At 36.8% G+C, this 13,738-nt stretch overlaps 1 protein-coding gene across 1 annotated transcript in view; it reads right to left on the bottom strand.

Annotated features, from left to right (window-relative positions):
- Positions 1-620: 620 nt before the first annotated feature.
- Positions 621-13,738, bottom strand: part of MTA3 (metastasis associated 1 family member 3) — a 120,401-nt gene continuing 107,283 nt past the window's right edge. The window contains exon 20 of the mRNA XM_019612705.2: positions 621-2,316. Within this exon, the coding sequence (XP_019468250.1) occupies positions 2,305-2,316 (12 nt within the window). The 3' untranslated portion in view covers positions 621-2,304. The remainder of the gene's footprint in view (positions 2,317-13,738) is intronic.

Raw genomic sequence — 13,738 nt, 5'->3', positions numbered from 1 at the left:
ATGATGTCACAAGAGACTGTTACAAATACTAATACTTTTGTCAAAGGCAGAAACACACGAGGATTTTACAAAATACTGGCTAGACACTGTAGCACACTGACTGAAAGAAATAATTTGAATACAAGCTTAATAAGGCAGGGTAAAAAAGATATCCATCACCTTACAGCAAAAGACACTTTGAAAATGAGTCTGTTGTGTGTGATTTCAGGGGTGCCTGAGAGAGACAAAGCTCTTTCTGCTCATGTTTTTCATACTTTCAGTCAAATAGATTGCTGAATAATCATGTTTTCTTTATTTTAATGGGTGAGAAAGCTATTATGCAGAAGGTGTTTCCATATGTCGCAGTTAATAAAGGCAATTCTTACTAATAAGAATGGGTTGTGTCTGTTCAGTATCTGATGAAAAACTCTCCTGTTGTGAGGAAAAAGCAGATCTTGCGGATAGAAGAGAATCCTAGGGCTGCACACTTCAGTGGCTCCTGGAAAAAATCTGTAAGCGGATGAATCGCAGGTCTTCTCCAATTGATTCCCAATCAGTGACATTCAGTAGGGTGCTCAGGGTACTAGAAGAATTTCAGGCCAAAATCTCTCCTCCTTATTCACCCTTTGCTTGCTGGTGAAGGACAGTGGACAAGACCTGGATCCGTCACTCTGTAAAATCATCAAGTTCCTTCGGAAGGTCAGTGTGCTTTCTTTTTCGAGGAAGCATCTGGATGACTGTCTCAAAAGTTCAAAATCTGACATGGTCAGCATGGCTAGTTACAGGCTGGTATCACAGATGCTCTTTCAGACTGAAACTGTAAATAGCATGGGGTGTATATTTCAGGAAGGGGAAGGGAAGGAATCACCCAGAGGTATGAGATACTACTTATACCTTCATCTTTCTAACCACAGAGCTGGGCATACATCCATAGCCAGATAATAAGCTGACATCCATACAGTGCTGTTAGAGTTACCTAGTAGTAAAGAACTAGTAAAGAACTAGAAAAAACATCTTGAAGCTTATTCCAGCTTATGGTGATACGTTCAGTGTCTGACTATCTGTTAAAAGCCATATGGAAACAAAATCTATTGAAAGACATAACTTGCTTAAGATAATCAGTGTATCTCAGCTAGGCTTACACAGCAGTGCTACACACTGCTTGCCCCTCGATCTCAAAGTAGGGCAGAGATTATTCACCTGTAAGTACCTGAGTAGAAAAAAGACCTGCCTCTGTTGCCATTCCCACTTTCAGGGGGACTGACAGCTTCCTACAAGTAGTTACAAAAGGCACATCATCTCTCCATGGTAAGTCTCCACCTGTAGCCTTACAAGTATGAATTTCAAAGCATTCTGCAGCAAGACAACTTTCTTGTCCACATGCATAAAAATGTAGTAATTATTTAGTGGAGAGTCATTGCTAATAGGAAATACTCTTATTTCCTCATGTTTTCCCAGGAATGGCATTCTGCTGGCTTTGACTGTTCAAAATAGACTTCAAGAAATACTAAAAATCCCCAAAGAAATAGGTGGATGCTTGCAAATATATAGATAACCATACCAGCCAGATGGTCATGGCCACACATGATGCTTTCCAGGATTTTAACCAAAGTTAATATGGTCAGCATTTTAAGATGGGCCACTCATTCTGGGCACTACCTAATTTGGTTCAAGTTTCAGAACTGCTGAACAACTCCTCATTCCAGCCTTTGGTTGCTCAGCAGATCAGAAAATCAAATCCAAAGTGATTCAAGCCAATATTCAAAAATTCAAACATTTGAAGTCTGCAGCACTTTCTGAAGATGCTGACCCCTACCGGCTAAATCCTGTTACAAAGACACAGCAATTGTTTTGAAAACTGCTTATTTTTGTATCACACCACTAGAAGGCATAGACAATATTGTGGGGGCTACTCTGCATCCATATTTCTTCCCTGTGGTCAGTATGAATAGTCCCTCACTGACTATCCAAGTCTGACGAAGGGAAGTGGGGGAAATAGCAGGACAATCATCAATAGGCCTGCACAGCAAACCTTAAGTAGCCCTTACAGAGACAGAGGAGAACAAGGGCTACTGTTGGATCCTGACCAGAACACAGAACCCAGCCACAGTGTCCATATAGGTCCTGAAGATGTGGAAGGTCCCGTTGTTGACAATTAAACAAGATTTTAACATAATTATGTTGCTGATGCTGTTGTGTCTTCAGTGTGTGATGGTTCTTGGCTCTATTCGTGCCTGCCTATTGTTCATGAGAGATTTTGTCTTCACAAGAACAGGAGAACAAGGTGTTCTGGAAGCTCTTTTCAGCTGCAACTTGGTAAACTTCTTACGGATTTTTCTGTGTGAAGGGAAGGAGGAAAGGAGGGAAAGAAGAAAGAGACAACAGCAGAGATAAATCTCAGTCTTTAACAGGCAGCTGAGGAGATAATAACAAACAAATACTCTTACCAGATCAGGAAGGCTAGTTCCTGGAAAAGAGAGCTCCAGTCAACTAGAGGGAGCCCTGGCCATCAACTGATGATTCACAGTTGTCTCCAACTAGTAACTGACACTTGTTCAGTGAATTGGTATTAGACAATATTTGGATGATAACAATTAATTATATGAAATCTTGGGACAGAATATTCAAAGGGGGAATCCTTGTGTGTGATTTCAATATAATAATGAATGGGCATAGAAGAAAGAACCAAAACAAATGTGTTATTTCTTTAGAAGTGATAGACTGGGAACAATTTTCAGTGTGGTTATTTTCACAGTATCAATTTTGCAAATAACGGATAGTCTGAGACTTTGGGCTTTTTGTCCTAGTGCCCTTCAGGTGCAGTAAATTCACTTTAATTTTAGTCAAACATTAACTAGAGGCGGTCATGTTGTTTGTATTGTAATCTTACGCATTCAAGGATAATTAGTTTCATAGAAAAAGCTTTGTTAAGTTCCAACTGCTCTGTTGTCTCTGTGTTGTTATAAATCAAAACCATAATGCTGACTATAACCAGAGCAAAGTAGAAGAAAACATGGAAATGGTGAATACAGTGTATACTGAGAACTATCTTCATTGGCAGGGTCCAGAATATTACATGTTGGTGGAAAATTACTTATTTTCTGAATTCGCTCAAGTCTGTTGTCCCAGCTTTCAGTTAGTTTATAAATTACAAAGGTTTTGAGCTTATGGAAATGAACTACAGTGAATGCTGCCCTTTACCAATTAGAGAGATCAGATTTTCAAATTCAGACTTTCAAAGTTGAAAATCTGACCTGATTGCAAATTACACAGTGCTGATGTGCATCAGAGTGCATCAAGGTTTTGACACAGTAACCAAAGAATTGATTTTTTCCTTTCATCTTAATGAGCTGCTAGCTCTGAAACTGAAAAATGGTGGTCCTTGAAATTGAAAATACGGGGACAGCTTAAAATATCCTCTATTGAGTACTAAAATGGCTCTTATTTGCACATTAAATTTTCAAGCACATATTTAGTTGCTGGTTGAGTTTTCTTCAGGAATCTAAGCTACCAACCAAGTAACTGAGCCAGAGAAAAGAATCTAATCAAGGACAAAACAATAAGCCAAAAATCAGAAGAATATACTGAGCTCCTACAGATTAAGGGAGCCTGAAAAATATGCCTATTTTGGTTTATGTTTTTAAAAGGCATAGGGAAGTATTTGTCTTAGTTGCCTGAAAGCAGGATGTCGACAGCATCTCATGGTCTGGAATACCAAGCTAGGATTTAGCATCATTCAGTACTAAGCATAATAAAAGAAAAGGAAATGAATTTCAAAAAAGCAAAGCTTCAGCTATTCATGCAGTCCCACAGAAACACAAACTCATTCATTGATTACTTTCTTTACATGGTCATCTCAATTTAAGCCTAAGGAGATATCAAATAAATTGACAAGGAATTGTATTCAGAATGGCAAGATCATAGAAACATAACCTGAAACTGTTAGAAATATGTATTTCTAAAACAATGAGATAGCAAGGCTTTGCAAATTTATGTTAATAGATGAGAGTTTTTTCCCACAAATATTATAATGAGGATCACTCCAGAAAAAGCCTACAGAACTGGCTCACTTTTTAATACATTTGTTTGCAGAATATATATTTATTTAAAGAACTGATGTTTTCATTAAACATGAGAAGCCCACAGTTTATAAAATGGTTCAATAACAGTTTGCCCTTCTGGCTTTATAATATGGAAACTTCATAAGCTGTCAAGGAGTTCCTAACAATGAAAAAAATATACAGCTCATACCAAATGTAAGGATAGTAAAATATCTGTGATTAGAATTTATGATTGTTATTTAAGGATAGTAGAGTCAAGAGATGTATTTATCAACTAGCACAAAGAATGGCAGAATTGAAAAGAAGAAGGTCATCGGCATTGCATCAAGCAAACCACAAAACCGATTTGTCAGCCCTTCACTTATTATAAATGGAAGTAGCTCCATACAGGCAGTCAGAAGAGCTAATCTGGTACACGTTCTGAAAAGACAATCCAGAACTTCTATTTAAACAGGATTGTGAAAATGCTTCCAGAAATTAGCTTGCAGAAATAAAACTGGAAGGATGGAAATTTCCACAAACTTTAATAGCAAAAATATACAGAGTGGAGGAAACCGACTCATTACGCTGAAGAATTAACATCTAAAACAGTTAAACTTTTTAAGAGCCACTGATCATGTTTTACAACCCTTCATCAGGCTTTTTTTTTTTTTAAACTACTTGAGTAATCAGGTTATAATGGTAACTGACAAAAGGTAGGAAATTCAAAGATAAGGTTGTCTGTGCCTCTCTCAGAACACTTCAACACAATCTCCTCTCTCCCAAGCAATATAGCAAATTAAGGGCAGAGTCACCTTTAATGTTCAATTTCCTGTCCCTTTTTCAGTTAATGCCAGCCATATGTTTTAATTACATACAGCCTTTTATTTGGTGCTGGCAAGTAAATGACTTTAATATCTGTAGCGGTGATAACATCCTTTGCAGTTGTTAGGAAAGAGTAATGGCCATTTTCACCTGCTTTTTTCTTTCGATTCTTGTACTGGTGCTTGAAGCATGATGTGTTAAAGACTTCATTTGAAATGCTAATTAAAAATGTTTTAAAGCCCTTGCATTGTACTTGTAGTCCTCCTGAGACCAAAAGTAGGAAAATGAATCGAATCTTCAAATAGGGGATTGGTATATAAAGTCCACTGTGCTCATTTCTATGTCAGATCTGATGCACTGTTACGAATGTAGAGGGTGACAAATTACTTATGTCCACATGATAGTAACTGCAGATAAAGGTAAATAAGGTGCCTGGCAGCTATTCAGAGAAATATGGAAAGGTATGTGAGTACTGCATACTATTAAGATGTATATTCTCTTTGCAAGTTCTATGTAGGGACTGTGATATACTATGGAGAAATAATGGTTACACCGAATAGTGCATTTATGCCATGCTTAAAGACAATTAGACAAACAAGTTCATTGAACCAACCCGTTTCTAGGATTTAAGTGGATTCTGCACTTCTACTTCTTCTAACTAACCATCTACTGAAGTTTATAACCTGTTGTTGTGATATCTAGATTTCTCAGGAACAGAGATTTTCATGTCAGATGCCATTTTGTCAGACTTCTCTGTTGCTATGTTACATGGCAACAACATGTAATGGAATATTGGTGGGAAGATTTAACCAACCAACATCCACCTCTTACATTGTGGGTCAACAGAATAACATAGGAAACAATACCTTTGGAGGAGACACTGTATTATTACATAGTTGTTGCTGGTTGTAGAGAATCTGAACAGATCCATAGCAAGCATAAGAGAATGGATTAGCTGCACAGTCAATACTGAAATTTCACTGCTTCTTTAGATTGGGGCTCACTATTCACTGTGACTTGCCAATTGTAAGCAGAAACTTTAATCTGCCAGCTTTACAAAATACTACCACCCTGAAGAGAGTGGAGTTTTAAACACTGACTACAATAAGAATTTTGCATTTTTGTATATGCTTTATGAAAAATTTGCAATCAGTGTTAATATCAAGACATGCAGAAAACAATAATTTTAAGTTTGCCATGTTCTATATTTCAAGTAACAAAGATGTGTGAAGTTGCTCCTGCTGCTCCAGGGCAATGCAAACATTGTGTGCAATAAAAGCTCTTTGAGTGCAAGCTCAAGGCTACCTAGCAAAACACAACTATTTAATAAGTAGCCATGATTCCTTGTGGCATAATTGTCTTAATTACCACTTATTTCCCCGAAGGCTTGTTGTATCCAAAAGTACACTATAACTCTTTAGTGGATTAAATTACAAGAAAGGGGACTATTTTAGGAGTCCTACAGTCTTTCCATTAATTTCAACAAGGCTTTTAAACTAAGTGAAAGGCAAAAAAGTGAGCAATGCTGAGTCTGCTAAAAGAAAAATTAACTGAGATGAACTCGTAGGTGCAGATACAGATCCTTAGAAACCTGGTAACTCTTAGCACTTCCTTCATTTCTACCGGTGTGGAAATGCAGAGTGGGAATGCTGTATTTCATTTGTCTATTTGGCTTGCTGATGTAGGCTTTTTTTTTTTTCCCCCCCTTCGACACTTTAAGGCTCAAGTTTACCTATATATTCTATTAAAGTTCTGACCTAACCTAGTTATAGAAACTAGGACAATAAGCTCCTTTGTGAAATGCTCATTTACAAAACAAAGTATGTTTTATTACGTACATGGCTACCAGAAAACACTTGCCTTGAGTCACCATTTTACATTATAAAACTAATACAGGTGGCAGAGATGCTAAAATCTTTATGAGATTAAAGAGGTGCTGCAGTAGACACTTGAGCATCATATAAATGCTTTAAGAGCTTGCCTTATTTTTTCCCTTCTAGCAAGGAAGTGTTTTCCTTTGGTTGTGGTTATCTTCCAATTTGGCACAGATATTAAGAGGAAAACTGTTCTCTGTGAAAAATTTGCAGACACACTAGTTAAAAGTCATGGTGCCAGATCTTCCTGAGCAGCTTAATATATTATTTTCAAACACCATACCACCTTGAGGGCATTTTGTGTTTCAGAGCAACAGCTTAGAGTTACTATGAATACATAAAGCAGTAAGCAATGTTTTTGAGCCATTTCATTACAGAGAGGAAAGAGCCAGGTCAAGTGTTTAAAGTACAGAGTTCTATGACAGTATTGTGGAATGGCACCAGCTGCCTTTCTATCTCTTTCTACTTCTACTTGCTGCTGGTTTAAAATCTACTGAAAAAATCCAACTTCCTTGAAGCAGAAACTATTCCTTTGCATACATTTATTGAGTGCCTCCTAGAAGGGACCTGACCTGTTATTGAAATTATTTATATCACTTTTACAGCAAACAACTGGCATGGCTCTCTGAAAAATCATCTCATCCAGCAGATTTTTCCATGCTTTTGTTTCCTCTGAAAATTGTGTGTTTCATTAATATTGTAAAGTGGCTTTGAGTGCCCTGAGAGAAAGAATTAAAGAAGTGCAAAACATTATTCTCAGCATTACTGTTAATTTTTCAGCTGAATGTTGGAACTGAGATAAACTTATCTGTTAACCCCTAAGAAACGTTCTAAATAGATTCTGTCATAAAGCAGTCATCACATAATGACTAAACCTTAACAATCAACGATAGAATTATTCTCACAGTTCATCTGTGAGCTTGGTACATACCACCAAGAGACTAAATTTACCCACTGCAGATGGCTAGGACAAAAATGATAGCACATCAGTTTCACTGCAACATGGGCTTGCTCACTTTTTGGCAATGCTGGCAACACAGTGGCTGTGACTCCTTCCAGTCCCCTCTGATTTGTGGTAAACACCATTTCAAAGAAAAACCTCAATATAGTTTGCAGGAATGACAGACAACGCAAGTCTCATCATGGATTAGGTAGCTGAGGATTTGCCCTACTTCTCAGGTGGAGTTTTGCTAACTCAGCAATGACATTATCCTATGTTGCAAGCCAAAAAGCAGTGCCTATCGGAGAAGCATGCACAGAGTCATGTTCCTCAGTTTCCGTCAAAGAAGGGAGAAAAGTCAGTCTGTGGAGCCATGGCATTCAACCATAGCGCCCATCTTGGAGGGAATGAGACCTAGCAAAAGTAGATCAAAAGAATGGGTGAAAAGTAAATTATTCATGCATTTTAAAACAAAACAACGGCTCAGGCTTCAACAGACTTGTAACCCGAGCTATGGGACAGCTGCTTTGAACCTTATTTGAAATTAATTAGCATCTCCTTAGTTAACACTGACTTCAGACAGCTTAAGGCATGAATTTGCTCTATTAAAGAAAAAGTTGCTTAACCTCTTCTTCCCTATAAGCGTGCCTACAAGATCACCACACATTTGTAAGTATGTCTGCACTCTGTGAATTCAAGGAGCCTGAAAGTCTTCCATGGGCACAAAAGCCAGAAGATCTCAAAGCAACTCCTTTATTCTTCCCCTCCAGGATGTGGGTGAATTCCCACAGTACAGAATTTTATACTTTGCCAATAGAAATTGTCACCACCATCTAGTATTTTTAAGAAGAATAGTCACTCTGTATATTAAATATAACCCACTACTAGATGAAAATATATCCCACATGACAGCATACATTTTTTCCTCAGACAAAAAAATAGAGAAAATGCATCAGAGCTGGCAGAGTAAATGAAGAATTGCTTTCACCACCTTCCTGAGCATCTTGCATAGTAATTTATGATTCCTGTGTTATTCCAGAAGACAATTTCTTATATCTTTAAGAAGGGGTTAAGAACATACAGCATCTGAGTTCTGGCCTTGGTCTACAAACATTATGTGCCACATACATAGCAACAGATGGAATAAAACCCTACCTGACTAGTCTCACCATTTTGATTCAGAAAGATTTTTTTTGTTTTCTTTTGTTTTTTTTTTGTTGATTTTAATTCTGTGATTATGTTTGACTTAGATGGTTTGTCCCTTAAGCTAGGTATAGGATGGTCAGATGTTTTGGTGACACATGATCTAGCAGCATAATTCTCAAAGACATACATGAGCTCACAATTTAAGAGCTTTAAAGCAAAAAAAAAAAAAAAAAAAAAAGAAGAAACTGAAGAACTTGAAAAATATTTTTCTATGACATGCTTCATAAAAAAAAATCTTGCATTTTGTTGTCTTTTCCACTTTCAATATGCTTCAAATACTCTATCATAACTACTTTAGTATTTTATTTGTTAGGAGAATAATTTCTATGACTTTTTATGAGGCTTTTTGTTTGTTTCTTTTCTTACCTTGTTTAATTATTTCAGCTGAGGTTAGTGGCCTGAACTCTATGTTTACAATATTACATCTTATAATATCACCTGAGGCTGAAAAAAAAGGCAATATTTTCTCTTTATCAATAATGCATATACTTTTCCTGGAATAATACATGTACTGATAGAGTACATTTGGATGAGTTTCTTGGCACTATTTGCTATTAAGCAAAGGAAGAAAATCAGAATTAATCCCTTCATACCAGAGAGAGCTGGATACCAAAATTTACCTTAAAAATCTGACCCTAGGGGCCTTTTCCACAGCATCAATTGCTCTCCTCAACAGAGGAAAGCTCTGCCACAAAATGACTTAATATGCTAATTTTTAAGGTAATTCTCATTTAAGATCAGAATTTTTATTTACTATTTATAGTACCAAGGGTTCACTCTAGTTTGTTTTCTGACTACACTCAGAAGATTTCACTCAGCTCTCCAGACTTATAGCCAACAGTTTTCCTGCACAATGTTTGCTGGTCTGTTTAATTAAAAAGTGCAGAACATCCATGAGAGTAGTTGAATATTAATATTATTCAAATTTACAGGCTAAAAGCTGGAGCTACTCAGATGTTAAATGCCTTGTCTGGTGCAATAGAAATTGTGAAGCACGAATCTGAGCTTTTACCACTTGCACAATATTTCTATTGTATTTGGTCAAGTAAATATTTTAACCTCTATTCATAACAAGGAATGAAATCAACCACTCATCTTGTCTCCTTAAATGTCTGACAAGAACTGACCGTTATCTCTGTGATTGTCTTTCACAGTCATTATGTTCTCCAGTATTTTACATTTAAAATCCCAATGTAGTTACTTATGCAAGCTTTTTCACAAAAAGAGACCAACATTTGCTTCTTCACAGCCTTATTTACATTAATGCTACAGTCTTGCATTTAACAGATCTTAAGGAGTTTAAATACTCAGAAGAGTATAAATAATAATAAATGATTGAATGTATACGCTAAAATATGGACTATTTCAGAATTAAATCTTCTGTCAGTAAAAAAAAAAAGTAATCTTTGAAAACTGAAATTTAGCAGCAGTATTTGAGGATTACAGCCATCAATAGCAGAGAACTAATGCGATAAAGCTCTGTGGGTTAGGCACAGGAATTGTGAGGGGAAGCTGCTTTTACTCCTGAACAAGTGTTTCTTGAGCATTGCTACAGATAAAATCTGCATAATCAATCTTGACTTTTCTTTGATAATGAAATATGTGGAAGACTATACTGGTCTGACAAGTTAGCACTGTCACTGTTTTTTTTAATGTGTTTCCCAAGGCTCTATTACAGTGCTTATAAAATGGAAACTGGCTTCACATACGAATATGTTTTCTTACAGAAAATAAATTCTTGTTCAAAATGAAATAGTTTTTAACTCCCACAATAGAATAAGGCCAAGAATTACAAGGTGACACATTCCCACTGGGGATGTGGATTTAGGAAAAAGCTGAGCAACAAAACAAGCTAACAAAAAGTCCTGAGACCTTCAGTTAAAACATCCTGTAAAGAGGATTGGGTTCAGCTACATCAAATCTACTGCACAAACACAAAAGATGGCTTCTGAGGGAAAACCTTTAGAAATGGCCAACAGTACTGCAAGAAATTCAAAGTTTATAAAAAAAAAAAGACTGTAAGAAAACAGGTGAAAAAAATTGCGTGACATCCTAATTTAACATAAGGTTGAGTTACTGTCTGACACACTCAATCCACCTGTCTGCACTCAGTGGGAGCTAGGCATGCATTTAAGAGCTTTAATGAACTGGGATTAGAAGGTCTAACAAAACGAATGAGGTTCCTGGAAAAGTTAAGTAATCTTACAGGAGCTTTTCCATCAACATCTGTGCCTAAGACAATCATTAATGAACTTACCATCCCCGGGTTTTATTTCAGCTCCTTTCCCCCTTCCCTCCAGGTTTTCTAGGAAAATAAAATTTTGCAAAAATCTTGTTTGGGAACTATATTTCCCTTCTCAAATATAAAATACACTGGCTATTTCCATGTCTTCTGTCTGAACATGAAACAACTCTTCTCAAAGTGAACAGAGGATGGGTTCAAGTAGTTGAGTAACGCTTCTAGACGTGTCATTGCTCTTTAGCTGAGTCATGTAAATTAACCACATTTGAGCTCCTACCTAAAATGCAATTGCAAAATATGTTTTGGTATCTAAGCCACCATAGAGAGGCTGCACATGTGAATTTCTGCTCACAACAGGGTAGAATTCTACAAGATCATTTTACAAGATTCAACTGCGTGACTTTTCAGGCAGCAGTAACTAGGTCATTTACAACCATCTGTTCATAGTCCTCTGTCTCCCTGCTGTCATCACTGAAGCCGTGGACTAATTAATTTTCACCTTCTAATCAGTGGAGATAGATCTGAAGCTAACAAATTGCCCAGTCTCAGTCAACAGCTTCTGGACTCCTGTGGATAGCATTTCCGTGAGACTTCATTATCAATAAAGGTAAAAAAGTGTTTGAAAGGAGATCCCTTCTGATCTGCTCAGTGTATAACAGCCCTATGGAAGAATAAAGTAGTCTTCATTTGATTCTTCAGATGGAAAACCCATCTGTACATAATTACACTCAAATCTCCAACAAAGAATTTAGTCAGCTTATGAATTTTGCTGTGAGGAGTAGGGCAGCAAAACGCTTGGATATACAGGCATGAGGTCTCACAGAAGCCTGTGAGGGAGCACCAAACTAAATCCAATTTTCTCATGTCCTGTGTAAGAGTGCCAACATCTTCCACTTAGCTTGTGGTTTTAATCAAGGTTAGTAGCTTACTACAACATCACTGAAACTTTATCTTAAACAAAGCTCCAAGCCAACATGTTGTATTTCATTTGTTCTGAAGACAAAAAAAAAAAAACAAACAAAATTCTTCACAGCTTATGCTCTTCAAGCCCAACAGAAACCAACAATGTCATAATTTATACTGAACTACTCCTTAAATGAGAGAATAGATGAAACACTGCAATTCTGGAATTGTTTTCCATGTAGATATCTATTATTCCTTTAACATGATTAAAAAAAAAAATCTTCACTTCAAATGATGCTGATTTTAGTTTCGTGGAAAAATCCTGCTCTTAAAAACAACAGCATTATTACAGTAATATTACTTTGATTCAGAAGGTATCATAAAGCAAGCTAGAGGAAAAGCATCTATAGATGAATAGCATCAGAAAGTATCTGCAGATCCATGAAAACTACTCAAAGAGAAACAAAGGGCAAGAGATTGTGACCTACTTTCTGTATTACTGATCAGAATTCTGCATCACAGCACCTCAGCTAGAGCTCAGGGGAGAATTATCACTTGTAAGGCATCAACAATACACAACATTCACCAATGTTCCACACTAAATAAGGTTAAAATAGCAGTTCACTAAAATGCTTAGACTATAGATTTTTGCTCTGAGGAAAGTGACAAAATATAGCAACTTTGAATAGTACTTAGCCATGTAGAACTTCTACCTGGAGCAGTGACAATTCCTCCCCAAACTCCCCATCTGTTATACTGTACTAGAAATGATTGCAAACTCACCTGGACTCACATGCATCCAATCAATATTTACAATCCTATCAACAAGGATTAGACATAATCCTAAAAGAGATATTCTAATTCTATAATCCCCGCTTTTCAAGATGTACAACAGTGATATAATCCAGCAGAAGTAAAGGAATCTGAAAAATGCATTCTTAGATAGAAATTTTCCTATTAGAGGTTTGCAGCCGGTGCATAGCATTGTTAGACTTGCAGCTGATTCTCCAAGATACAGACACATTCAGATATAGAATGTGAGTCTCATGGCCACAGTTCCATGCAGGTAAGAAATGAAATGGCACTGTGCTCTGTGATCCAATCATGGAGAGGCTCAGATCTGGAATCCCAATTCAAATCAAACCGACTCATCTTTATGAAAAGCAGAGGCCATCCCTGAGTAAACATTAACAATATTTTTTTGGTGCACAACTTTAATAATAATGGAGGTCAACTGAGAAAAAAAGTATACATGTCCATGAGCGTTTCTGTGATCAGAAACTGCATGTGTGAAGAGTTCTTCCTCTTCAGAGTAAAGAGTAGAATCCTGACTTTGATCCATACCTGCATGTATCTTCTTTAGTAAAGAATCAAGATACAAGAGATTTACTCCTCTACTCATCCCTTTTCTCCCAGCAATACCTCCAACTGTTAACTTCAACACAGTACCTGATATTAAAAGCCATGTTGGAAGGAGATGGGACAATGGCAAGTTATTAGCAACTTGTAATATAGTAAGGGTTTGGTTCACTTGAGTTTAGCGTTTACACTGATAGAACTACAGTGTATTGGTTGCCAGTGGTAAATGCCAGAGCACCAGAATTAGTCTTCCCCACTTCTGCAAAAGAACAAGGCAACTGATGGCAAAAGCAAGACACAACATTTTGCTCAATTTAGTTTGTGAGCACCACATTCTCTTTTTTTCTTTTTTCTTTTTTCTTTTTTCTTT

This window comes from Meleagris gallopavo, chromosome 2, assembly GCF_000146605.3.
Source record: "Meleagris gallopavo isolate NT-WF06-2002-E0010 breed Aviagen turkey brand Nicholas breeding stock chromosome 2, Turkey_5.1, whole genome shotgun sequence".
Taxonomy (NCBI): Eukaryota; Metazoa; Chordata; class Aves; order Galliformes; family Phasianidae; genus Meleagris; species Meleagris gallopavo.
Note: the sequence above shows the minus strand (reverse complement) of the source record. Positions and strands in the feature narration are given on the sequence as shown.